The 24,082-nt window shown below is 42.1% G+C and overlaps 1 protein-coding gene across 6 annotated transcripts in view; it reads left to right on the top strand.

The window, feature by feature from the left end:
- FBXW4 (F-box and WD repeat domain containing 4) overlaps positions 1 to 24,082 on the top strand; it is an 85,080-nt gene that overhangs the window by 7,481 nt on the left and 53,517 nt on the right. For all 6 annotated transcript variants that reach the window (XR_010381975.1, XR_010381976.1, XM_064488352.1 and 3 more), the window contains exons 2-5: positions 9,859 to 9,954; positions 12,366 to 12,551; positions 13,005 to 13,137; positions 18,078 to 18,172. Coding sequence is in view for 4 of the 6 variants with exons in the window: in XM_064488352.1 (XP_064344422.1) it covers positions 9,859 to 9,954; positions 12,366 to 12,551; positions 13,005 to 13,137; positions 18,078 to 18,172 (510 nt within the window). In the remaining 2 variants the exon portion in view is untranslated. The remainder of the gene's footprint in view (positions 1 to 9,858; positions 9,955 to 12,365; positions 12,552 to 13,004; positions 13,138 to 18,077; positions 18,173 to 24,082) is intronic.

Here is a 24,082-nt window from a genome sequence, read left to right as displayed (position 1 = left end):
AATAAAAAAATACTAGTCCCGTGAAGTAGTAGATGACTGTTTTTAAGAAGTGCATGTTAGGAAGGAAATAGAGTGGTGGCTTACAGTATGGAAGTTTCAGCTTAGAGTCAAGTTGAGGACAGATAGGCTGGATGTAACTATTTCGGACTAGGGAGCATTTGCTTTTGGGGTCTCTCCTTGTTTTAAGAAAGTAGAAAAAGAGCTGTCTTATATTCATTGGCTGCATGATTTGGCAGGGGGAATGGTCATTTTTAGATGCAGCTTTGGAAGGTTACCCTCAGCTCCCCCTCTTGTTCCAGCAGCTGTTGGGAGCAGTCCGAAGGGGGTATTATATTTCTTCTGGTAACTCTGCCAAGAATGAGAGGAAATCCACAATCTGTGGGCTTTTTTAGGGGGATGGGGATGGGGTGGCAGGTGATGGGACAGGGAAATTAAATTGTTTTATAGTAAATATGTTGAGATACTTTTCCTGGAAAGCTGTTCCACTGAAAGGAATGATATTTCCCCTGCTCACTAACTCTGTAGTGGGTTCTTTCTCCATAGAGAAATGGAAATAGTCTTTTTCCAGTGCTTCTTTTTGTTTCTTCCTTGTAGATCCAGCTTTGACCTCCCATGTTGCTTTGAATTTCCTTTAGAAAGTCCTTATTGAGAAGGTGAGTCAAGATTCAGATACAGGTGGTGTGTGTGCTTAAGAAGGACCTCCCTCCAGAAGTGAGTTACTAAGCGGGAACCTCTCATCCCTTATCTTGGCTGCAGTTTGACTTTATCATAATGGCCTAGAAACTGGAGATGTGCAAACTTTCTGGGTGGCATCTGGTTCATGTTCTCTCCATCTCTTCATCCAGGCTGGAAGGGCACCAGGGATTTTGAAGCCTGGCCACTTGGGCTGAGAACCTGTTTTGGGGATTAATATGGAACACAGTTGCAAGATTAAAAATAATAAAAAACAACCCTGAGAAACAGAGCAGTGTAATTATTCCTCACATTTCAGATGGGGAGCCCAGGGGAAAGTCATTTTGAAGATATGAGAACAAGTCCACTTCTGAGTCTGCTAGTGTCTAATTTATGACTCACTTAGAAGATGACCTGTTCACAAAAAATAGTGGCATGTTTCTTGCTGTTGTTTATTCTCAGAAAGTGCCAGATCAGCCTTTCCAAAAGTTGTATTGTGAGGTTCTTGAAAAACTGATTCTGTGATTAAATGAGTATGGGAAATGCTGTGCCCCACATCCCTTCTCCTGGGGATTCACAATGCCCATCCATAAATTAAAAGAAGTCCTGTGCTAGACGGACCTGTTTAATTTTGTTTCAGCCAGCATTGTCCAAAATGTTTTGACCATAGAGTTCTTTCTTCTCTTGCTTAATATCTCTTAACATCTTGCAGAATACACGTACTTGTCAAGTGTCTTGCAAATACAAAACGTGACCAATAGCAAGAGGAAATGAATGTGAACATGGCCCTAAATCCTAAACTCACATAAAGAATCAGGCTTATACCCAGTGCTTCTGAAACTGCTTTGGACAGCTTTGACATGTGGGTGCCACATTAAGATACTTTATCTGCTCAGATTCCTTCCTTAAAGACTCTAGCATAAAAATTTGGAGGCCTTGGTTGAATTCCTGAAGATGTGATGTATTATACATTTTTAGGAAGGGCCTTTGGAGCTTGAAGGTAGTGTGTCCAGGCTCCTGAAAACTGTAGGTACTGTTGAAAGTGTGACTCACCAAAGGGAGAACTGTTCTTTTGAGAATTTTCTTACGCAGTTCCTAAGCAATATCTATCAAAATATCTGTTATGCTAGTACCAAGGTTCTTGCCTTTTGTGTCTAAGATACACTTTTGTGTGATGTTGGAGTGTTCGATAGTACATTAAAGGATTAAAAGATGAATGTCTTTTTTTTTAAAAAAAAGCAAGTTTCAGAAAGTTGAAAAACCTGTCCATTTACTTGTTCGCTGTTCAGTGTGTTACTGTTTGAGTAGAACTCTTTACTGCCCTGACCTTGTTCTCTTATATCCTTTGAGGTAAAATTCATATGTTCCTTTGAACATGCGATCTTCCTCTTATTTGCAGAAAATTGTGTCATGAGCCATACTGTGGCTCAGTGGTTTGTCTGATGTATATCTTCATAAAAATGTGAATCTTTAGTTGAACGAAAATAAATTCTATAAATTGTTTAAAAATTTATGGCACACTTATTCAGGTTCCTGATACACCACTGCTCTGTAGCATGCTGATTGAGACCCACTTTTAGAAGTACTGAGACATTTAAAACTCGATCCTATGGAATTTATGACTGTATTGGACAAACAAGACATACAGCTGTGAAAAGTTAACAATGCCTAGATTTATGGTAGGATGCATAGATAATGCAGTCTAAGAATTCACATGAGCAGGAGTAGAATATTTGGAGGAGTCAAGGAAGTAGAGGCTTAAGCTGGATTTTGAAGAGTGGGTGAATTTGATTAGTGCCCTGAAGAGATAAGCAAGCATTTGTCAGGGACAAAGGTAGGCTGGTGCTGACAATATAGGAGAAAGTATGAGGATAGGAATGAATGTAGGAGAGGCTTGGCTGGAGTTCAGCTGCAGAGTGTGGAGCCATGGGAGGTCAGAATGAATAAGAGTAGTTGACATTTGGAGGCCTTTCAAGGGAGACATGGGTCTGTCTGCTCCATGCTCTCCTTGTGCATAGTCCTGTTCTCGTGCTGGCATGTTCCCTGCAATCTCACTTCACCTTGGGTGTTTGGACTATTCCCTGTTACCTGGCTGGAAGGGTAAGCAGTTTAACACAATATACAATTTTTCATTGATTTATTTTGAACCTTAATTATAGAGTTCTGCTGCTGAGGCCACTGGAGGATTTAGTCTAACACAAGTATAAATGAAGAGTTAGAAGCCTCTTATCTTGGGCTGTTTAAATACTTGTATTTACGTTAAAGCCGAATTCTTAGTATTAGTGGGAGAGCTGGTGGGTATAGGCAATATGGGGTGAAATCTGCTTCCTGGAGAGCAAAAAGATCAAAGAAATCATGAGACAGTGTTAAGTTAAAACTCAAGGCCCCCAGGCATCATTTTGCATAGCCCTTCCCCGCTCAGTTCCCCTTGAGATGGCCTTGTTCTACACTTGCGGACGGATACCCTTTCCTGAATTCCCAAGGCAGCAGCAAGTTACGCTTATGGAAATTATGTCAGTCATGCAGGTAGGCAGCATCAGTGGCATTAAGGGAATCAAACTTCAAGATGGGACAGAAAGGGAAATTGGTTTGTGACCCAGGAGATTTCTGATCTAAGAGACTGTGCAAGTATAAGACCTGTCCAGTGTGGGCACACTTCCCCTCCTTCATCCCCTAGCCATTTTTCTTCAGACCTAGTTTATTTATTTGCTTTTGGTCTGGGGTGTGAGCAAGAGGAGGTGAAATGAAAGGGAACTCTAGATAGCTGCCTAGATTAATTTCTGTTCCTCTGGACTCACTGTTGCCAAGATTTTAAGGGGCCTGATAGCTTAGTGTAGGTGCATGTTGTGTTGTTTTTGTTTAAAATAGGTCATGCACCCAGGAATGCAGTCCAACTATAATGGTGACTAAGTGCCGGAAAGCTGAGAGGGAGGGGGCCCAAGTGGAAAAATGAGCCTGAGGCAAGAGAAAGAGGCTGGGAAAATAGAAGTTCCACCAGGCCCACAGGCCGGGTTAGAGATTCCTCCATGCATTAACAGTCATGCCAGAGATTTATTTACAGGGTATACTAATCATTTTGTGGGGGGAGCACCCCCACTTTACACCAGTAACTGTTGGAGAAACAGCCCAACCAGAGAGCATTTCAAGGATGGGAGAAAGAGTCCTTATTGACTACCCAAGGGCACCTGCTCCTGTCTTCTCAGGCAGTTTGGATGCCTTATTCTACTGATCTCCTTTGACTGGACTGTGACAGGTGCCCACAAGGAGGGAGGGATACCTGCTTTCAGAGAGAGGAGATTTTTTTATTCCTTCTGATTTTTCAAGTCCTGAAGCCAAGAAGAATATAGATATGATTTGGCCACCAGCTGGGGAAACTAACCATCAGAGAGAATTGAACTAACAAAAGGGATAAAAAAGCTGAGTTGTTAAGCTGCTTTTAACAAAGTGGTACTATTTCTCAGGTGAAAGCCAAATGGAATAGTTTTAAAAATTTACAATTTGATCTGAAGGACCAGAGCCAAGTATTTTGATTATGGTGTTGGTTGTGGGAGAAGACGCCTGCACCTGCTGCTTGGTAGCAGCTTCTAAAGTTCAACTTTGAAAGTTTCTTGCTGCTGTGATCAGGCCCTCAGGGCAGTGCTTTGACCCTTAGTAAAGTGTCACCAAATGGCAGTTAAGTGACCAGGGAGATGAGAGTATTATCATTATCCCAATTCAGGAAATGAATTGATTCTTTCCCCCTTGTTTCCTTCCTGCTATGATACAGAATATTCAATTTTTTATTTCACCTCTACCTGTTAACATACCTAACTTAAGAGGTGAGTTTAACTATGAACAATCTCTTCTTTGATATCTGGGAGGGATTTGCAGATAAGATTTGATGGGGAGTCTAATCTTTTTCACTAAGAGTTCAGTTCTTTTGGTCCATCCTGATGACTGTCTTTTTTATGGTCTTCAGTTCTCTATCCATCTAGTAGTGTAGGTTGCCCTCTAGAAATATGAAACCGGGAACCACATTCACCCAGTGGAAGAATTCGGTAATATATCTTAGCTTTAACATGTGCACCCAAATCGTAATCATTCAGCCTGAAAGAGGGCTAATGTTTGACATTAGAAGAACAATTTCTAACAGTTATACTTAAATTAGTTAGAAGAAAAATAAATGATCATTTGTTAGCTTTAGTGATGTCACCATTAATGAATTAAACTACTACTACATTTATATTTGTGTAAAAAATAACCTTTTTCATAGTGGTTTATAACTTTTCCTGTATTTTCTTTTAGTTCTTATTTTAAAACACCACAATTGTGTGAAATCCTATCCTTATTTCATAGGTGCAGAAGTGGACAATTAGAGAAGCTAAGTAACTGGGGCTGTATAATTAATAGGAGGCAGAACTGAGGGTCAGATCCCAGTTTCCTATATCTGCATTCTGTGCTTTCGCCACAACTTTAATCTGCTGTTTAGTTAAAGGTAAATAAAAAGACCAAACTAGCAACAATTATGTGATAACATATAAAAAAAATACTCACTTTCTAAAACACCGTCTGTTTACCTCTTCTGACCTGTTATTTATGGTGACGTAATTTTATATAGTGTCTCCTTACCTTTACGTTTACACATTTGACTTTGTTTTAAAATTACCATTGTTTGTTAATTTCCAAAATGTTTTGCAGTGTTCACATCTCTCATTTCTAGTAGCAATATATTCTATCGCATTAGTATACCATTTTCCCCCATAGACAGACATTTGGACTATTTCCAGCTTTTAGCTGTAATATATGGCTGCAACTATAAATATTTTTGTAAAAATGTATTTTTTAAAACTATTTCTTTGTGATATAGTGTTGGGAATGCTGGGTCAGAACTGTCACTTAACAACTCCCTCCTGGAAGTCTGTACCAGTGTACTGCCAGCAATATAAAAACAAACCCAAACCCTTCTACCAAACCAAAGGTAGTGTATGGTTTTTCCACTTAATAGATGTGAGGTGATACTTTAATACTTGTTTTAATGTGCATGTTTGTAAACTACTGTTGTTTCTGGTTATTTCCCCAGTGTTTATCATGTGAACACTGTGTTACTTTTCTATCTGCTACTGGATATGGATGATAGGGTATTGGAGACAGGGTGTTATCCTGATAGATTTGCATCAATCCCTTAAAAGTTTTAGGGATAAAACTTGTACCTATATCATTAATTGTTAATTTCCCCCAACTCTGTTGCTTTCATTTTAATCTCTTTTTTCTCTTTGGAGTATTCAAAATTTAAATACTTAAGAATCTTCTTAAAAAACTACTTTAAATTTACTCTTTGATTTTGGGGGGATTTATTAGATGTTTTGTGATGTGAGATAGTAATCTAAATCAGTTTTTTGCTCTGTTGATATTCAGTTTTATCAAAAACATTATTATTATTTTAATGAGTATTTCTATCTTTACCACAATATTGCATTGTAGAAAAACTGGAAAATACAGAAAAATACAAAGAAAATAAAAACACCCAAAGTTGGCTATCCACAGTTAACTATTTTATTTTTTTAGAATATAAGTTTTTAAATTTTTATAAATAACTTACACAGTTAACTATTTTAGAGTATATTCTTTCAGTGTTCTTTCTAGGCATGTGTATTTTTCTTCCCTCCCTCCTTTCTGATAAAGCTGGGACATACAAACCCAAGAACACTCATTAAGTAGTGGTTTCTTTCCTTACCTTAAAATTTTACTTTATTATATCTTATCAGTTTAGGTCATTTCTGGCAAAGATTTCTGGCAAAGATTGACATGAAATCATGGATATATAAAAATAAAAAATATCTGTATGGATAAAATACTTTAAATTAAAAAGAAAATGATAAATTAAAAAAAAATTGACATCAGAGAATATATAAAGAGCCTTTAAGTAAGAAAAAGACCATTATTATTAATAGGAAGAGGGACAAAGGGCATGAACCAGCATTTTACAGAAGAAATGCTAATGGTTTTCAGGCACAACCAGATATTCAGTCTCATCCATAATTAGGGAAAAAACATGTTGAACAGGGAGGAATCTTTTTTTACTTCTTAGAATGTTACATAAAGATAAAAGAAAAAGTATCAAGATCATGAAAATAAGGAAAGACTGAGAAACTGCTATAAAGCAGAGGAGACAAAGAAGACACGATAACTAGATGTACTGTGGGCGCTAGATGGGCTCCTGAAACAGAAAAAGACATTAGTGGAGAGTTTGTGGACTCTGAATAAAATCTGGAGTTTAGTTAATACTAATGTACCAGTGTTAATTTCTTAGTTTTGACAAATATACCATGGTTATGTAGGATGTTAACATTATGGGAAACTGGATGAAGGGTATATGGGAATTCTCTGTACAATCTTTGTAGCTTTTCTGGAGATCTAAACTTATTACAAATTGTTTTTTAAAAATGTTTATTTTTAAAAAGAAGAAAATTGGGCGGGTATGGCTCAGTGGTAGAGTGTGTGCTTGGCACACACAGGGTCCTGGGTTCAATGCCCAGTGCCTCCATTAAAAAATAAGTAAAAATAAATAAACCTAATTATCTACCCCCCCTAAAAAAAACCTTGAAAAAAAAAAAAGAGAGAAGAAAATCAGAGATATTCCCAAATAAACATCATAATAGAGTTTGGGAAGTATAAGTTGGGATAACCAACAATGACAAATTGGATGTATCTTTCAAAAAAAAAACCCACTATTTCCTTTGATTCATTCAATATTATTTATAAAAATTTTTTCCTCCAGAAATATCCTTGCATGTAAATAAAGGTATAAAGGCATTTATTGTTTATAACAGCTGAAGTCTGGAAACATTTTAAATGTCGATCAGTAGGTAGTTGATTAAATAATGATTGAGTCACACAGTGGAATTCTATGCAGCTGTTAAGAGACTGAGACGGCTCTACATGTATTGATATGGAACGATCCCCAAGATATATTGTAAAGTGAAGAAAGCAATGAGTAGAATAGTATACTGCTGTTTTTTAAATTTAAAAGTGGGTATACATATAAATACACACATACCCTCCATTATATATGGTGTATAATGGTTGCCTCTAGGGAGGGTCTCCGCCATACGTGAAGAGAATGTCTCACTTTTGCGTTATTAACCTTCTATACTATCTGCGTTTTTATTTTACCATGTGCTTTGATTACTTTGTTAATACAAAATAATTATTCTCTATAAATAAATAAATGAAATGAGGCTAGGAGGCAGAGTTATCACTTATCTAGGAATGGATTAGGTATCTTCTCTTTCTGTCTGCCAAAACTATCTTTTCTAAGCTGCATCTGTTAGAATCTTGAAAGCAGGACTTGCTTGCTTTCTTTTAGTAAAGGGTAATAAATGTGAAGGTACAGTAGAAACCAGGAGAAACATGTGTCTCTCTCCTTTTCTCAGACTTGGCAGTTACCGCTCTGTGTTCCAAGCAGTGTACCTTGTATTGCCCAGTGGAGCAAGCCAAGGGGACCCAGGGGACATACAGGGGCCTGAAATGAAATGTTCGAATTCTTGCCCTCAATTTCAAAATTCCATCCAAATGTGAACTTTCATAGGGGCTTTGAGCTCTTCTCCGTATCCCTTACCACTCTAACCCACCCCCAAACTATGCCATTCTGCTGTGCTCCCACATCTCTTCCTGCTCTAACTTCCCTCATCCAGAAAGTACTATTGATACTTCCCCTCCAACATTTTTTAATGAAAAATTTAACATATATAGAAAAGTTGAATGGTTTATACAGTGAACACTCATACACCCACCACCTAGAGTCTACAGTTAACATTTTACTATGTTTGCTTTATCATGCATTTCAAAGTGAGTTGCAGATATCAGTACACTTTACCCCTAAACACTTCTGCATGCATGCATATCATTGACTAGAGTATATTAATTTATGGTTCTTTTAAAAAATTTGTATACAACAAAATGCTCAGATCTTAAGTGTATCATTTGATATGTTTTTGACAAATGCATACACACATAACTCAAATTCCTTCAAGATTTAGGTATAGGATATTACCCCAGAAAGTTTCTACCTGTTCTTTCCCAGTCAGTTCCTGTCCCCAGCCTGGTGGTAATCACTTTTTAATTTTTTCACTGTGGATTAGTTATCTTTCTTCTCAAACTTCATGTAAATGGAATCATGCAATATGAACTCTTTTGTGTAACATTTCTTTCATTCAGCATGTTTTTAAGATTCATGCACATTACTGTATGTATCAATAGTTCTTTCCTTATTATTGCTGAATAGTATTCCATTATACGACTATGCACTGAAATGTGTTTATCCATTTGCCTCTTGATGGATGCCTGGGCTGTCTACAACTTTTGGCTGTTATAACTAAAGTTCCTATGAATATTCTTGTATAAGTCTTTTTGTAGACATACGTTTTCATTTCTCTTGGGTAATTGCTAAGTCATAGAGTAGGTTTACCTGTATGTTTAGATTTACAATAAACTGCCAGACCTTTTCCCAAAATGGCTCTACCATTTTCCTTTCCCACCAAGAATGTAGGAGAGTTCGTTATTGGCTTTCAAAAAATATATATATATATACATACACACAGACACACACATATACAGAGAGGATTTCTTCATATTTTTTGAATATAAGCCCTTTGCCAGATATGCATTTTATGAATATTTCCTCCCAGACTGTGGTTTGTGTATTCATTTTGATGAGTAGATTATTTTAACTTTGATAATATCTAATTTATTGGAGTTTTCTTTTATGTTACTGCTTTCTGTGTCTTAAGAAACTGTTGCCTACCCCCTGAGTCACAGAGATATTTTTATACTTTTTCTTCTAACAGCTTTATAGTTTTAGATTTTATGTTTAAATCTGTGCTCTATTTTGAATTAATTTTTCTGTATGGTATGAGGTAGGAATTTTTTCCACATGGCTAGCCAGTGGTTCCAGCGCTCTTTGTCATCCTTTCCCTATTAGATTGCTTTGACATCACTATGGACACTTTAAAGGACAGGCTGTTCTCATTGGCTTTCTTGGTTATCCTAGTATGGAGAGAGAAGAGTTATTTCTTTCTTGTCTCTTAACCCCTTCACTTATATATCTAGATATTTGATGTTCCTGAGTCCTGACTTGTAAGCCCATGGAGTTTTTTCTGGTTGGCAATGAGTTGTAGTGATTGGATTATCTGTTCTGCCCGGACACAGGATGGCCAGTGTACCAGTGAAGGAACGGGTGAGGGTGTCTCAGAACTGGAAGTTGGGGCGCTGCCGAGAGGGGATTCTGCTGAAGTGGAGATGCAGGTGAGTAGCCTCTTGACTCTTTTAAAGCTACCTGGGACATAAAAACATTCTGGAAAGTGAAAAATCTGGTCCTAGCTGGAGTGTAAATGTGCCTGTCTTGGGTGATGGGGCACTGGTGATCCATAAAACACTACCACCAAAGGGGCACCAGAGGGACAACTTTTTTTCACATTTAAAAAAGGATTACAAAAAATGTATCTTAACAGATCCCATACTTTTATGATCATAAAAATAACTGTTTATTGTATAATTTTGAAAAAAATTAAAAACTTAAGAAAATAATTTATCTATAATCTTACCACTCAGAGGTAACCTATGTCAATGCACCTCATCAAAAGAAATGAATGAAACCAATATTTCATCCCATCTTGCTTTATAATTATTTTTCTTTAAATCTTCTACTCTAAGAAGTTACACCTTCACTCTTGGCTTCCTGTAGCCCTCTCCCCTACTGTTATTAAAAAGCAAAATAGGATCTAAAGGTTTGGATGTATAAGTTATAGGAGGTAGAACTTAGAAAAAAATGGCAGGAAATTTAGATAATGGCTTTGGTACTGCTAATGCCACACATTTTATGCTTCATTGATGCTAAATTATGTCATAGTTATTTGATTCCCTACCAAAAAAGTGCTCCTTGTTGATTGGTTGGAATGGATAGGGAACATCATGATTCCTCATTCCATCTGACCTAGATCTGTACTGATAGGTCCAGGCAGGCTTCTTCATCTGATGACCTTTTCTCTTTTGCTTGTGTCTAGTTTCTGCTGCTTTCACTGACACGAGTTGCTGTAAAATTTGTGGTGGCAGTGATTGTAAAGAAACTACAGGGGAGAAAGATGGATGTGTACAATGAAGGACTTTACCCTCTGCTTCCCACTTATGCCTTTTAATACCAGAAAGTAGAGTTTATTTCTCTGTCAAGGTTTTGTCCCTGACGTCTTTTTGAGCTGGTTTCAAGCAATTTGGCAAACAAACACACAAAACAGTTACCAGGCTGCCCTGGGATTCTCCACCGTTCACCTGGCATGAACCTGGTTTCTTGTCCTGGGCAAATGGCTGCTTACCAGATGGCTCTAAACACATGAATTTCAAACCCCTCCACTTGCCGCCCACTTGAGTGTGCCACAAACTTGTGCAAGGGGATGTTGAAGAGGAATGTGCATAATGAGTGAGAATGTAGGCATCTGTACGCACTGTACACATGTTCCATGTAATATATGCACACATTTGTAAAAACCTCATGTGCAGAAACTAGTTACTACAAAGTCCAAGCTGCATTTAATGGCCCGTCAAGTCAATTTGGAGAGCTTTTCCACATTCCCATGACGCTTGTATTAAGGAGTCTGGGGAAGAAACACAACCCAGTTTGCTCAGACAGGCTTGGCAGTGGGAGATGGTGTCTCTGTAAATGGGAATGAATCAGCTGTCCCTATGCTTTGCTTGGGATCTGGTAGTTCCAGGACCTCTATACGGTGTAGGACAGACTGCTGGGATGTCTACCTTGGGAAAGGGGCTTAGTTCCCACCAGAGAGCATGGTGTCTGCCAGCATCTTCTCTCTTCTCAAGGCTTGTTCCATGTCATAGGACTGGCCTGTGGCTTCTATCCTTTCTTCCTCCTGCCAGATTATAGAGGGAATCTTTAACTATTTGTGGATTTCTCTTATCAGCTGCCTGTGAGCGCCAGCTATTACTCTGTAGCCCCTAAACTGTAGTAGACTGCTCTGGAGCTGTGTTTTTCCATTGCCACATTTACCCTCTAATACAGAAATGTAGATATCCCCTGTGAGGACCTAGGTATTTAATCAGTACATTAGTATCCTTTCCTAAATGGGTTTATTCCTTTCACTTAAAAATGGCCCCTTTGCTCTAGTAGGACAAGGGAATGGGGCTTCCCTGGGCTCACTCTTGTCTTTCTCTGTCACACCTTAACTGATCTATTGGGAAAGAGGTGTGTATGGGAGTCTTGGAACCTTGAACCTGATCACTTACACTTTAAGTCAGTGAGGACACAGAATGAAAGAAAATTGTTTCATCTAGATGGAAGGTTTCTTTCTGCCCTTTCCCACTCCTCAGTCATTGCATTTTCTAAGCTCTGCCTACCCACAAGAAGTGTAGGTAGCCAGTCATTCAAGTGTTAAGCATTCTCCATTTAAGTGATATTTAATTGACCTTTTAATTCTGACTCTCTTTTAGAAAGTCCAAGGAAGATTAGGTCACCACAAATCTCAATCACTCTAGTATTCTGAGGGTAGCCTAAGGGTAGGTAATTTTGAAGGAGGAGGATGAGGTGTAGACTTAGCCTTGCAAGTTATCCTTGCTAAGTTGAGGATTGGTCAGCCTCTCCAAAGATTGGAGTTGAGTTTTCATGCTATATCTTGATGGTCCTTAAATTTTGTTTTCCTTCTCTGCAGTCAGATGCCCTGGATGCAACTAGAAGGTGATTCTTTGTACATATCCCAGGCTAATTTCATCCTGGCCTATCAGTTCCGCCCAGATGGTGCCAGCTTGAACCGGAGGCCCCTGGGAGTCTTTGCTGGGCATGATGAGGATGTTTGCCACTTCGTGCTGGCCAACTCACATATTATCAGTGCAGGAGGGTAAGTGCTGCAGGCTTCTCCTACTTCCCTTCTCCTTAGCATTCTTCAGGGACCTTCTGTCTGCTTCTGACTTTCCTGTCTCAGCTCCAAAGGGATGAGGAGGGAGACTAGAAGAAAGGGTAGTGGGTTTTTTTCTGTTTAAAGTGGGGAGATTTACCAAAGGCACTTAATAGGGTTAGTTGGAGAAGGAAAACAGGAAGAGCCTTTAATGAAAAGTGAAGATGGTTTTGATACTCTCAAGGGGGAAATTTGTTTTGTCTCTCAGCTCTGTTTAGCCCCAAGTGTACTGAAGAAGTAAAATTATCTAGAAACTCAGCACCTTATTGGACCGAATTGCTTAAAGCTTAGCAAATTTGAATGTCATTGGGGACTCAGGCTGTTTCTGTAGACGTTTTCTCTTCCTACAGAGAGAATAATTGGCTTTTGGGTGTGGGCTTCTTACTTTTCTTGTAGAGATGGGAAGATTGGCATTCATAAGGTTCATAGCACCTTCACTGTCAAGTACTCAGCCCATGAACAGGAGGTGAACTGTGTGGACTGCAAAGGGGGCATCATTGTGAGTGGCTCCAGGGACAGGACAGCCAAGGTAAGGTGGTCTCCCCCTTACATACTGTTATTCCCTCTTGTCTATAGGGAGTAGGGTGGGAGAGGGTGGAGAGAACCTTGAGTCTTGGGATTGGCTGAGAGCATTGAGTTGGGGTGGTGGGGAAACGACACAATAAAGAACTCACTTATGTGCCTCTGGCATGCAGCTTGCCATGCCAGGCTCTGTTCCTGCCAGCTGGCCTGGGAAGGGAGTGGACAGTGGCTGGGAAGCTTGCCACTCACTTGAAATGTGGCGTGAACTCAAAAACAGAGGGCCTGGGCAGCTTTTCCTCCCTGAGCTGAGTTTCCTCAAGTTCGTGGGTTGAGTTCTGACCCCAGTATTTTATTTTAAAATCTCCCTCCTTTTGCTCACTCTCTGTTTAGCAAAGTTAATTTTTTACCACCTTGTTTATAAGCAATCGGGCTGATAATTAAAATGTGTTTTTACTGCTTCTCCGGAGAGTAATGTGGTCAGTAAGCAGTAGAGAGACGATGGGAGAAGGGTGTTGTTTGTTGCGTCATTGCCAGGCTGTCTGGTCTATAGTCAGACATCTGCCAAGGCCCAACAGAATCAAGCTGATAAATAGTGTAACCCCTGCTTTATGGACTCAGTTCGTCCACATGTGGGTCAAATAGGCTTCCACCCATGAAACAGAACTTCCTCCATCCCTGTGTCTAGTAGCCTTTGCCAGGGCCCACACATGCCTGGTCCCTTCGGGCTGCTGTGGGAACTTTGCTGACAATTCAGTTGATGGTGCAAGAGGCTTGATAGGTTCTTGCTTGTCTGTTTCCCAGCATCTGGAGACCTCACAGTGCTAACAGAGCAAAATGCTCATCCATGTCAGCAAATGGGGGCTCTAACACACAGAGAGAGAGGACTTAGGACAGAGAAGTTGCAGTCATTCTCACTAACTTTTCTGACTCCAGGTACCCTCTGTTGATTACACCTTCATGTGAAAATGTTGCTAATTTATGTAAAAAGAAGGACTAAATATGTTCCTTTCTATTTATGGAAGTTTCTCCTCCCTTTGCTAATTTTTCCCTTACACTTTGTATTCTGGCAGGAGGATGTGCACAGTAGCACAAGGGAACCTGAGAAAAATCCAGAAAATCTTTTGAATCAACATGGAAACTAAATTTTCTATCTCCTGCTTCCCACCCCCCACACCCAGTACTTACTTCAGGTTTCTGATTGGTCACTGTCTTTGTACCATTCCTTGCAAAGAGACCAGCCTTAACTTTCCATATTGTTCAGAAGTCAATTTGCATGGAAACCTTTTGTGCATCTGTGACTTAGATGTTCCCATCTCATTCTAGCATTTTCTTGTCATGCCTTCAAGCTTCCCCTGGCTCTCCCTTTTCAGTGGCATCTCTTTCTTCTATCCTTTTCTCTGTGGTCTGACACCCAGAGCAGTATAAAACTGAGCTCTATGACCACAGGTAGCAATTCAGGGGTGTGGACTGCTTACAGTTGAGGATTGATAGCAAGTTTACTTGGGATATTGGGTTGGTTTCATGTTTTCAGTACCAACTTAGATTTTTCTTAAGTGTTAAAATAGGTACTTTCTAATTCTAAAATGGTCACTGCAGAACATCCTATTCCTTTTGAGAATTTCTTTTAGGTCAGTGACAGAATTCTGCCCTCTGGTTCTTCAACTCCAGAAAGCTAGTCAGCTGTTTTGGGGCTCTCCAGTGATCTCCAGACCAGCTCCTCTTTTCTGGCTTTCTGGGTGCTGCATATGTTCTCTCCTTTCTATTGCTGTCTTTACAGTTAGCCACCTTCATCTTGCTGGACCATTTCCACATTACCCACAGTTCATCTTTTATAACAACTCTATTTCTTTTTGGTGGCATCTGCAATTCTCCAGCGGCTTTTATGGGTTCCTAATACCTGAACCTATGTGAGAACTTAGTCATGTTTGTCTGTAAACATCTATAGCCTGTTTTTTGGGAGTTCCCCAAATTTGTACTGTGTTTTAGGAAAGAGATTTGTTTTGTGGGGGTAAAGGGAAGCAAAATATTTTCTTTGCAAGACTTTTGAGCTAGGGACTGCCCAGAGAGCTTGTTCCTTCCCCTCCCCCAACCCTAGTTTCAGATTTACTGTGATTTAGGTTGGCTTTCCTCCCTGGGCTTTAGTGAGGCTGGCCCCATCCTGAGATGTGATAGGATGATAGCTTATATTCTTGCTGGACCTGGGCCAGTACTGATCATTCCTTCATTTCTTCCTTTTCCTTTATTCTTTCTTTCATTCTGATAAGCACCTACTGTATGTGAGACTTCAAAGGGGAGGAAGATACAGCCTCCCCTTAGGGGACCTGAGACATACATGCACTAGCTATGAAGCTGGTTGGAGGGGGAGGTGGCGAGGACTATGAAGGGTAAGGCTCTAGGGAAAGGGCCAGGAAGTTCAGAGGGTGGAGAGATCACATCTGACCTGGAAGGGGACACTTTATGAAGGAGAGGAATGTTTGAACTGTTTTTTTTTTTCCTCTGATTTTAGTTATTTTTCAGTACATAGGTTTACTTTTTTTGTTTTGTGATAACAGAATGTAACCAGGCACTGTGCTAATAAGCACTTTACATTTATTCATTTTCTCAGTTTATCCTTTGGGGTAATTTTTCCCCATATAATTATGCTCATAATGTATTTTATATATGCAGTATACCCTGCTGTGTCTACTTTATTTTATAGGGTTTTCCATTATTATTACAAATTATTTTTAAGTGTCATCTTTAATGGCTTCACAACAGAGTTACCATAATCTAGTTACCATTTTTTCATATTGGTGGATGCTTGTATCTAGTTTTTTCTTATAGAAATGAGAACCACCATTATTGATGCCTGATACCTGCCAAATACCGTGCTACTGTGCTGGGTGCTCTATACTTAACATCACTTTATCACACTGCAACCCTGAAAGATAGGCATTATTTCCCATTTTACACATGAGGAAACTGAGGCTAAGAAGTTATGAAACATTAAGATCAGAGATAAGTAAGTAACAGCTAGGGTTCAGACCCAGCTTTGCCTAATTCTAAAGCCTATGCATGCTCCTTCTGCTACTGCAGGCTGCAGGGAGTATTTTTATCATTTAGGTTTTTCTTCATTTTAGGATTATTTTCTTAGGATAGAGTCTCAGCAATAGAATTACTGAGTCAAAGCCTTTGGTCATTTTAAGGATCTTGATACATATTGCCAACTGGTTTTTAAAAGGATTGTATAAATGTCCACTCCCACTGAATTGTATCTTCTCCAGGGATGGGTGTATTTTGGATTTGACCACAGAGGATTAAGATGTGATTAGCACACTCGTGTTTCTGGTGGGTAGTGTGCCGCTGATTCAGATCAGAAGAGCCAAGATCATGCTCGGGAAATTGGCAGCATGCTTCCTGAGCCACTCCTGGAGACCAGGAACCTGGTTCTGTAGTTTTTACGGTCTAGGGATCCACCAGCCCATTCAGTGGAGGGCACTAGTGAATTCAGGCCTAGGGCTGTCCCCATAGATTTTGTAATCAGAGTCCTTAGTGTCTCCCCACCCACCTCAAGCAAGAACCTGCCTGCTAGGAGTTTGCATCAGGGAAGAGGCAGACATCTCTTCCAAGCTGGGGCTGTCTGAGAGAGGACATTAGATGCATGCAGTTACTGTCAAAGTGACCTGGTCCAGAAGAATGAGCCAGAATCATGGCACTCCAGGAAAGTTGTGGTATTTACCTTTGTTTTCTGCTCTTCCCCACTCAGGATCTTCTCGTTAGATTTATTTTCTTTTCCCTATGTTGGGAAAAGTAACTCTCACCCTCCTCCCCTTGTCGTATACACACGAAATCTAAGAAACACTTTCTCCTTTTATAGAGAAGAGATATCATGTGATCCTAAGAAGTCAGGACCACCCCTACTCCGTCACCTACCCCTTAAACTCTAGGAATGTTTCCTGAAAGTTCTTCCATCTAAGGTCCTGACTGACTTTTGTATGTTCCCCTTATAGCACTGCAGGGACCTTGAGAGGTCATTGATCCATCTGGCTGCCTAGAATCCCTCCTTGGCTGCTGTCTGGGAACAGCCCTGTACATTTGAGGTTTCCTTTCTGTTTGGTTAGAGGCTTATTTCCCTGTGAGTGTCATCTAGGGTAGGGTGAGGTGAGGGGGGCCTTGTGCTTAATGGGAGATTTCTAAATGCACTGACCGCTGAGAGGGCTCTGTGAGTGTTGATTAGAGTTAAGCCCAGAGTGGCTGCTAATGTACATTCCTGACTGATAGGGACCAGATAATGTGCTCCAAGCAATATTTTTAACCTGTAGGAGATATGGAAGCTTAAAAGAGTTAAGCTTTTCTGCTACTTTTGGTGACACTAGGTGCTAAATTCCCTGCTGACATGAATAGCACTGGATTCTGGGCATTATCAACAAACAAACAATAACACACCACCTTCCCACTTTGAAGTCCTCTTCTTCCATTCTTTTCTTCCCTTGGATCTTTCTTTTTACTCCTCTCTCTAATTCTACTCTAGTTCTATCTCTGTCCTCCCATACTGGGCCTTGATCTTCCTCCCTCTCCCTACCTCCCCAAAGTAAAATCTTGATGAGCGAGAGGAAAAACATGGGGAGGTTGCTGAGCGAGGCAAGCCCCACCTACCCAGGCTTCTCAGTCAAGTCTCAGCTGAGGAATATGGAGCTTCTGATTCCCTGATGTAAGATTGGCTGCTCGTAAGGGCTATCAGGTGAAAGTGAAAGGGTGGTTAGGACTGGGAGCCAGCATCTGGGCGGTGGGCGAGCCAGAAGCTGGAGAGTCCCCTCTGCTGTGACCCAGAGCTCTGTGTATACAGGATAGAAAAGATTCTCCATTTCCCTGCCCCGCTAGGGCTAGTAACGCTACCTGGTGCATCTTTCCAGTCTCCATCCTGATCCCAGGCAATGCCAACGAGAGCATCTCCTCTCCTGTTTCCAGGTATGGCCTTTGGCCTCAGGCCGACTGGGGCAGTGCTTACACACCATCCAGACTGAAGACCGAGTCTGGTCCATTGCTATCAGCCCATTGCTCAGGTAAGGGAGATGTTCTGTGGTATGGTTTTGTCCCGTATAATAATGCTTTTATTTTACGAGGTCAGGTGGGCATCATCAGGAGAGGCTTGGAGTCCATGTCCAGTTGGGCCCTCATCCAAAGTCATGTATGTGGAGTAGATTCATTGACAGTTGTAGCAGAAGTGCCAGTTTTTGATGGTGGCTTTACCCTATCCTTTGGCCTGACTGATACTTCTGTAGTTTTACCAGTGAATGAGTGAGCTTTGCATCCTGACTTCTGCTTTCTAGTCTCCCTTGAACTGAGGCAGAGCCCCTCTCCCCTACCAGCAGGGTACATAGACACCCTCTCTGCACCTGCTTTGTCAGAGTGTTTACCTAGTGTCTTCTCCCACTTCCTTCACCCCACACTCCTCACCCAGGGGATCAGTGGGAAAGCTGTGGAGCTGCCACCCTCCAACACTAGGTTTAAGTCAGTCACTTGTTTTATGAGAGAGTTTGTCACCCCCTTTGCTCAGCCCCCTTCAGCCTTTTTCTCCTCACCCCATGGAGCCTGCACCCCTCCTCCTGCCCCCTCCCACAACTCCCTCTCAATTTTTTTTCTTCCTAAAGAATTAGAGCCGATTAGCCACGTCATTAATTCTTCAATTTGACGGCTGATATAGCAGGACCTGAAACACATTGCTGACCTCAGAGAATGGAGACCCCGTTCCTTAGCATATTGACGATGGGAGAAGTTAATTAAAATTCCACAGAGCGGAGGTGTCGGCTAACCTATAAACCTGTCGCTGTTCAGAACAAATCATTCTAGCAATCCTAGGAAAGAAGGAAGGAAAGACCAGCAGGGAGTAGAAAGGCCTAAGTGTGTGGGAGCAGAGGGTGGAAAATGGAACCATTGAGCTTTGTCCTCTCCTCAGTTTCCTCCTAATGCTGCCCCTTTTAAAGCCAGTTAGCCAGGCCTGGGTATTTGTGGGCTGTATGTGTAAGGATTTAAAGAAGGTGGGACAGCCTGTGTGAGGTGGCACATGGGCTGGTGACTTTGTCTTGGTGGTTACCTGAGGACTTCTGCTATCTTCAGGAGACTTGGGTAGGCTTGGGTGAGGTCAGTGATGGAGGAATGCTCTTCAGGGCTGGAGATGGTCCATGTGCTTCCTGCACATGGATTTAGGCCAGAGACATGTACAGGCTCTCCCAGCATCCCATCCTCATGTTCCTCCACTCCAGCTACCTCCTCTGGAGTGTGTTAGGCCACCTGTTAACAGAATAGAGCATGGCATCTGTTGAAGATGATGTCAGTGAAAGAGGTTGAGGACAGAGTCTGCCTTCATCACTAAGAAGCAGTTTAGATCACGGTAAACTAGGTTTGAGGTTTTTTGGCCACAACGTGGAGGCTGGCTTTGAGAAAGGGTCTGGCTTCCTAGTGTTACTAGTGCTGCTCTGTGACTCCTGCTGTGACTGGCAGCTCCCATTTGTTAGTCATGTGCTCTATGCCAGACCCTCTGCTAAATCCTTGATGTGCCTCATCTTTGGTGAAAAGTTAGGTCTCAAGTTTTTTTCACATTCTCCTTAAGTGTCTTTTTGTCCTCTCAATTTACTTTCTGAGCCCTGGGATGATTCTTTCATTTACTGTTGGCTGGCTATTCAGCTCCTGACCCACAGTTATTTGAGATGACCTTTTCCCCAAGTGCACAAATGGTATCTTGGACTCTGTTAAAAAATAGTTTGCATTTGGGATTCTCTCATTACAATAGATGACCAGAGTATATGTGGTGTTCTCTCTGCCTCTTTTTATATTACCCAAAAAATATACTGTGATAGGGATCTTTTCACCTTATCATTCGATCCATTTCTTCCCACTGTGCCAATGAATTTGAACCTTTCAGTAAACTCATCCATTTCTCCATTCTGGGGAGACACTGCTTCCCAGCCGTAGGGTCTGTTCTGGGAGACTGGAGTTCCATTTTGCTACCAACCAGCAGGGTGGCCTTGGGTAAGTCCTTCTCTGAGCCTCAGTTTCCTCATCTGTTAAATGTGAATGCAATTTCCCTTATAGACCCTACTAGATTGTTGTGAAGATGATCTAAATAATGAATATGAAAAGACTCTACAAAGCTAAAAGGGCTAGAATCTTGTGTCAGCCAGAATCTCTCCTACCTGGTAAAACATCAGTGGCTTTAGCTGCTCTCATGTCTCTACTCTTCCCTGGGGCTTCTCCTGGCCCCCATGGAGTTACACTGCTCTTCTGCAGTCTTCTTGAGGTGAGGGCTCAACAGGAATCTCTCTTTCCTCTCCTTTTCCCCTGTGGTGTTCCTGTCCTCCATGGCTGCCTTCTGTTCCCTTCCCTGTCACCTTTCTTGTTGAGTACAGTTGTCACTGTCACTAATGTGCTGTGGCCGTGAACCCCTCATGAAGAACATGAGAGCGAGGAGGCAGCAGCTGTCTTCCAGGACAGGTACTCCTCATTCACTTGACGACCTCTTACTCCCCTGCTGCTCCCTCATACAGTTAGAGGGATCCAGGACAGTTGGGAAACCCAACACATCTCAATCTCTTTCTTCTATTTAAAATAATTTGTCAGAGCTCTTCATCATATTTATCTTTGATGCTGGGACTTTCCTGCCTTCTTTTCATTTGTGTGTACTTAGAAACTTGTAGTATGAAACATGAAACCTCAAGCCCTAGGTGTAATTTGAGGTGTTCATGACTGGGAGAAAGCAGGTATTCTGTCCTGTGTCCAGATGTCACCCTTCCTTCCTCGACCTTGAGTTCTTGATTCGTAGCTTGTGGAGGATGATATTTAATACCAGTCATGTGCTGAGAGCCATGTTTCGGTCCTCAAAAACCATGGAAGGAAAGCCAGGACCCACAGGAAGGTGGCAGGCAAAGACCTTTCTCTCTGATTCCTATGTGCCCTCCTGCCCATCTTCTTGCCCCAATACTAAATAACCCTGCTTTTAGGATTCATGACTTACAGATGCAGCCCTCTTCTTGTAGCAGAGGCCCAGCCTGGAGCTCTTCGAGGAGTGGAAGGACAGGTTGAGATGGGACAGAAATGAGATGCTGGAGGTGTGCCTCTGGTGTAAGGGTACATATCTGGGTGTCATTGTGGGGCCAAAATACGTTCAGCCCAACAAGTCTCAGACATGCAACCTCCTGAGGCCACATAGAGTTCTGAGTACTTTTCCATGAGTAACACAGAAAAGCAGAGTTTTTTAAATGTGCAGTGCATTTTATTGCTGTTAAAAAATTATTTCCAACTGAATAAAGTTAGTAAATACTCAGAGTAAGGAAGTGTAGAACTAAAGACTTGATTTCATCCCTTCTACTTTCCATCTCTTTTTTTCTCACTCCCTTTCCTCCTTGCTCCCCATGTATTGACTGAACACTTGCTGTGGGGCAGCTCTCCCAAGGCCCTTACTCAGTGGTGGGGAAAGCTGGTATATAGCTATAATGATTGCCGGACGATACTGAGTGCCTGGAACTAGTCTATCTCTGGTTGAGGAAGGGGGAGGGTCATTCCCCTGCTGGCAGATGGAGAAGTTGAGGCTCAAGGAAGGGCACATGTGGGAGGGGGCAGGAGGGGCTCAGGTCTCTAGCCTGTTGCCACATGCTGTGATGCTGAGGGAGGACCACGAGGCAGGCCTCTGGGTCATTGCTATGCCTTCAACCACCAGAATCTCAGACAGTAGCTGTGACCCTTGAAAGGCTCTGTGGGGACCTGGGAACATTCTCTCTCCCTGGAGGCCAGAGTTGAGCTAGAGAGGGGTAGGGAAGGAAGGTAGTGTGTAATCAAGGTCTGGGCTCACTCGGGCACCATCCCAGGAGTGCCAGTGCACATAGAACTTCAGTTTTCAGGGCCCCTCCAAGACAGCTTGGGATGGGGAGGGTTGGTGGTGAAATGAGTCAGGAGCCCCACTGGCCCTGTTTGCCTGGGAGCGGAAGAGAGAGGAGTCCAAAGCTCCTCCTTTCTCTGCAGACACCGTATTTATTGCCCTCCAAGAAGAGGGAGGTGCTAAGCAGAATCCTTCCCCATCTCCTCATAACACGTGCCACGGTGTGAGGGAGTGTGGTCAGGAAGGCTTCCAAGGACACTTGGGTTTTAATCCCTTCTCTCTTGTTTCTGTCATTAGGGAAACATGAGTGGTATAGGTGTAGAAACTTGACTTAGCTGTGTTATTAGGTATACAATGTAATTTTGTGTAACTTTGCTCACTGTGGTGGCCTGTTTGTTTTTGGGAGGATTAGTCCAAGTCTGCATGAAATGTACCAATTCAAATTTGTAAAGTGAGTTGTGGCCTCTGGGGGGTTTTGATGGAGGAGCTGCCCCTTCTTGCTTCATTTCTCCCAGAGGTGAGGGAGAGTCTGGGAGGAAAGCAATAACTGTGTACTGTTTGGTAAGGGAATGGGTTTCTGGGAGAGCAGGGTGTTTGTTCCCAGTGTGTTGTTTACTGTGTGTTGTGTGTGTGGCAGACACACATTCACCAGCCTGTGAAATATGCTCTTCTTTAGTGAAAGGTAATTGCATCTGGAGTTTTCTCTGACAGAGAGGTCTGAAAGATTGGAAAAAGAGGCAGCCAACTTTCAGTTTAGATTCTTTTGGTTCCCGGTGGTTCAGCAAAATCCTTTCACCCTGGGCTTCCTAACTCACTCAGTGCTATTAAGGGAAGACAAATCAAAAATAAAGGTTGCACCTCTGAGTTTTGCTTTTTCTAGTTGGCAATAAAGAGCTGGGTCCTGAAGGGGATCCCTCACCTTGATAACCTGGGGAGAGACTCTGGGGGATGACTTTGTTGTGCTTCACATTGTAGCTGGTCATCCTGATGGTCTGGCCCACAGCTGTCAAGATCTGTCCGTTCTCCCATCCCAGGGTCAGGGGCTTGTCTAGGTTAAGGAGACCTTCTCTAGGCAAGGAGAGGCTCAGTGTCCCCATTTGCCAGGCTGAAGAGCACACTGGAGGGAGCCTCCTGCATGTGGTGACACTGGATGAGACAGTCAGAGGCACAAAGACAGCATGGAAGGGCCAGAGGATGGCAGGGCTGGAAGGGGTGGCATGACTCCTGGAGAAAGAAGGAAGCTCTGGGTAATGCTAGGTTGGCCCACTGGTCCAGCCTAAAATGACCTAAAATTGGAAAGAGATGAGTGTAGGAATACAGCTGAATCAGAGTCTGGTCCTGCTGAATCTCAGGGCAGTGCCCGCCACCCTAGAGTTCATTGCCGGTGCTAAGCCAAGCCTCTCCCGCGGGCATATCCATCAGTAGCAAGGACAAAATGCCGCAGGGGTGGGTTTCACTTCCTCAAGACCTTGGATTTCTGCCAGTGCCCAGGGCATGTTGGGCACAGGGAGGCTCATATGCTGAGCTGCTGGCCCGAGACCAGCAACCCAACCAGCCCTGGTTGGCCTAGATCCCATTTGTGGGAGCGACTCCTTCCCTGGCCAGCAAGGTTGGCTCAGTTGTGAAGAACTGACTTAAGTAAAACACTCCAAATGGAAACAGAAGCTGTTGCAGAAGGTGGGATGCTATGGATACAGAGTCCATGCATCAGGACCCTGTCCCTGCTAACAGGGACACATTTCCATTCCCAGTCTTAGTGTTTAAATTCTTTCTTCCTCTGTTCTGTTTCTGTATCTCTCTCCTCTTTCTGTCCCAATCTCTCTTTCTCTTTCCAGATACTTCTTAAGCATTACTATGTGCTAGACCCTGGGGAAACAACAGTGAGCTAGACAGCATAGTCTGGTGGAGAGACAGACCAGTCAAACTTAGCAAATACGATATGCTAAGTTCTCAGATGGGTAGCAGAGCACAAGGGAAGGGTCAGAGTCTTCCTCCTTTTCCTGCTGCCTGCACCTCCCAGCTCCAGTCCCTACCTGCACTGCTATTTCTTCTACCCTTCCTGCATCAGGAAGGGAGAAGGTAATCTTCCTGCCTTGGCTGA

Source organism: Camelus dromedarius, chromosome 8, assembly GCF_036321535.1.
Source record: "Camelus dromedarius isolate mCamDro1 chromosome 8, mCamDro1.pat, whole genome shotgun sequence".
NCBI classification, from domain to species: Eukaryota; Metazoa; Chordata; class Mammalia; order Artiodactyla; family Camelidae; genus Camelus; species Camelus dromedarius.
The sequence above is the reverse complement of the archived record's forward strand: the minus strand, read 5'-3'. Positions and strand labels throughout refer to the sequence as shown.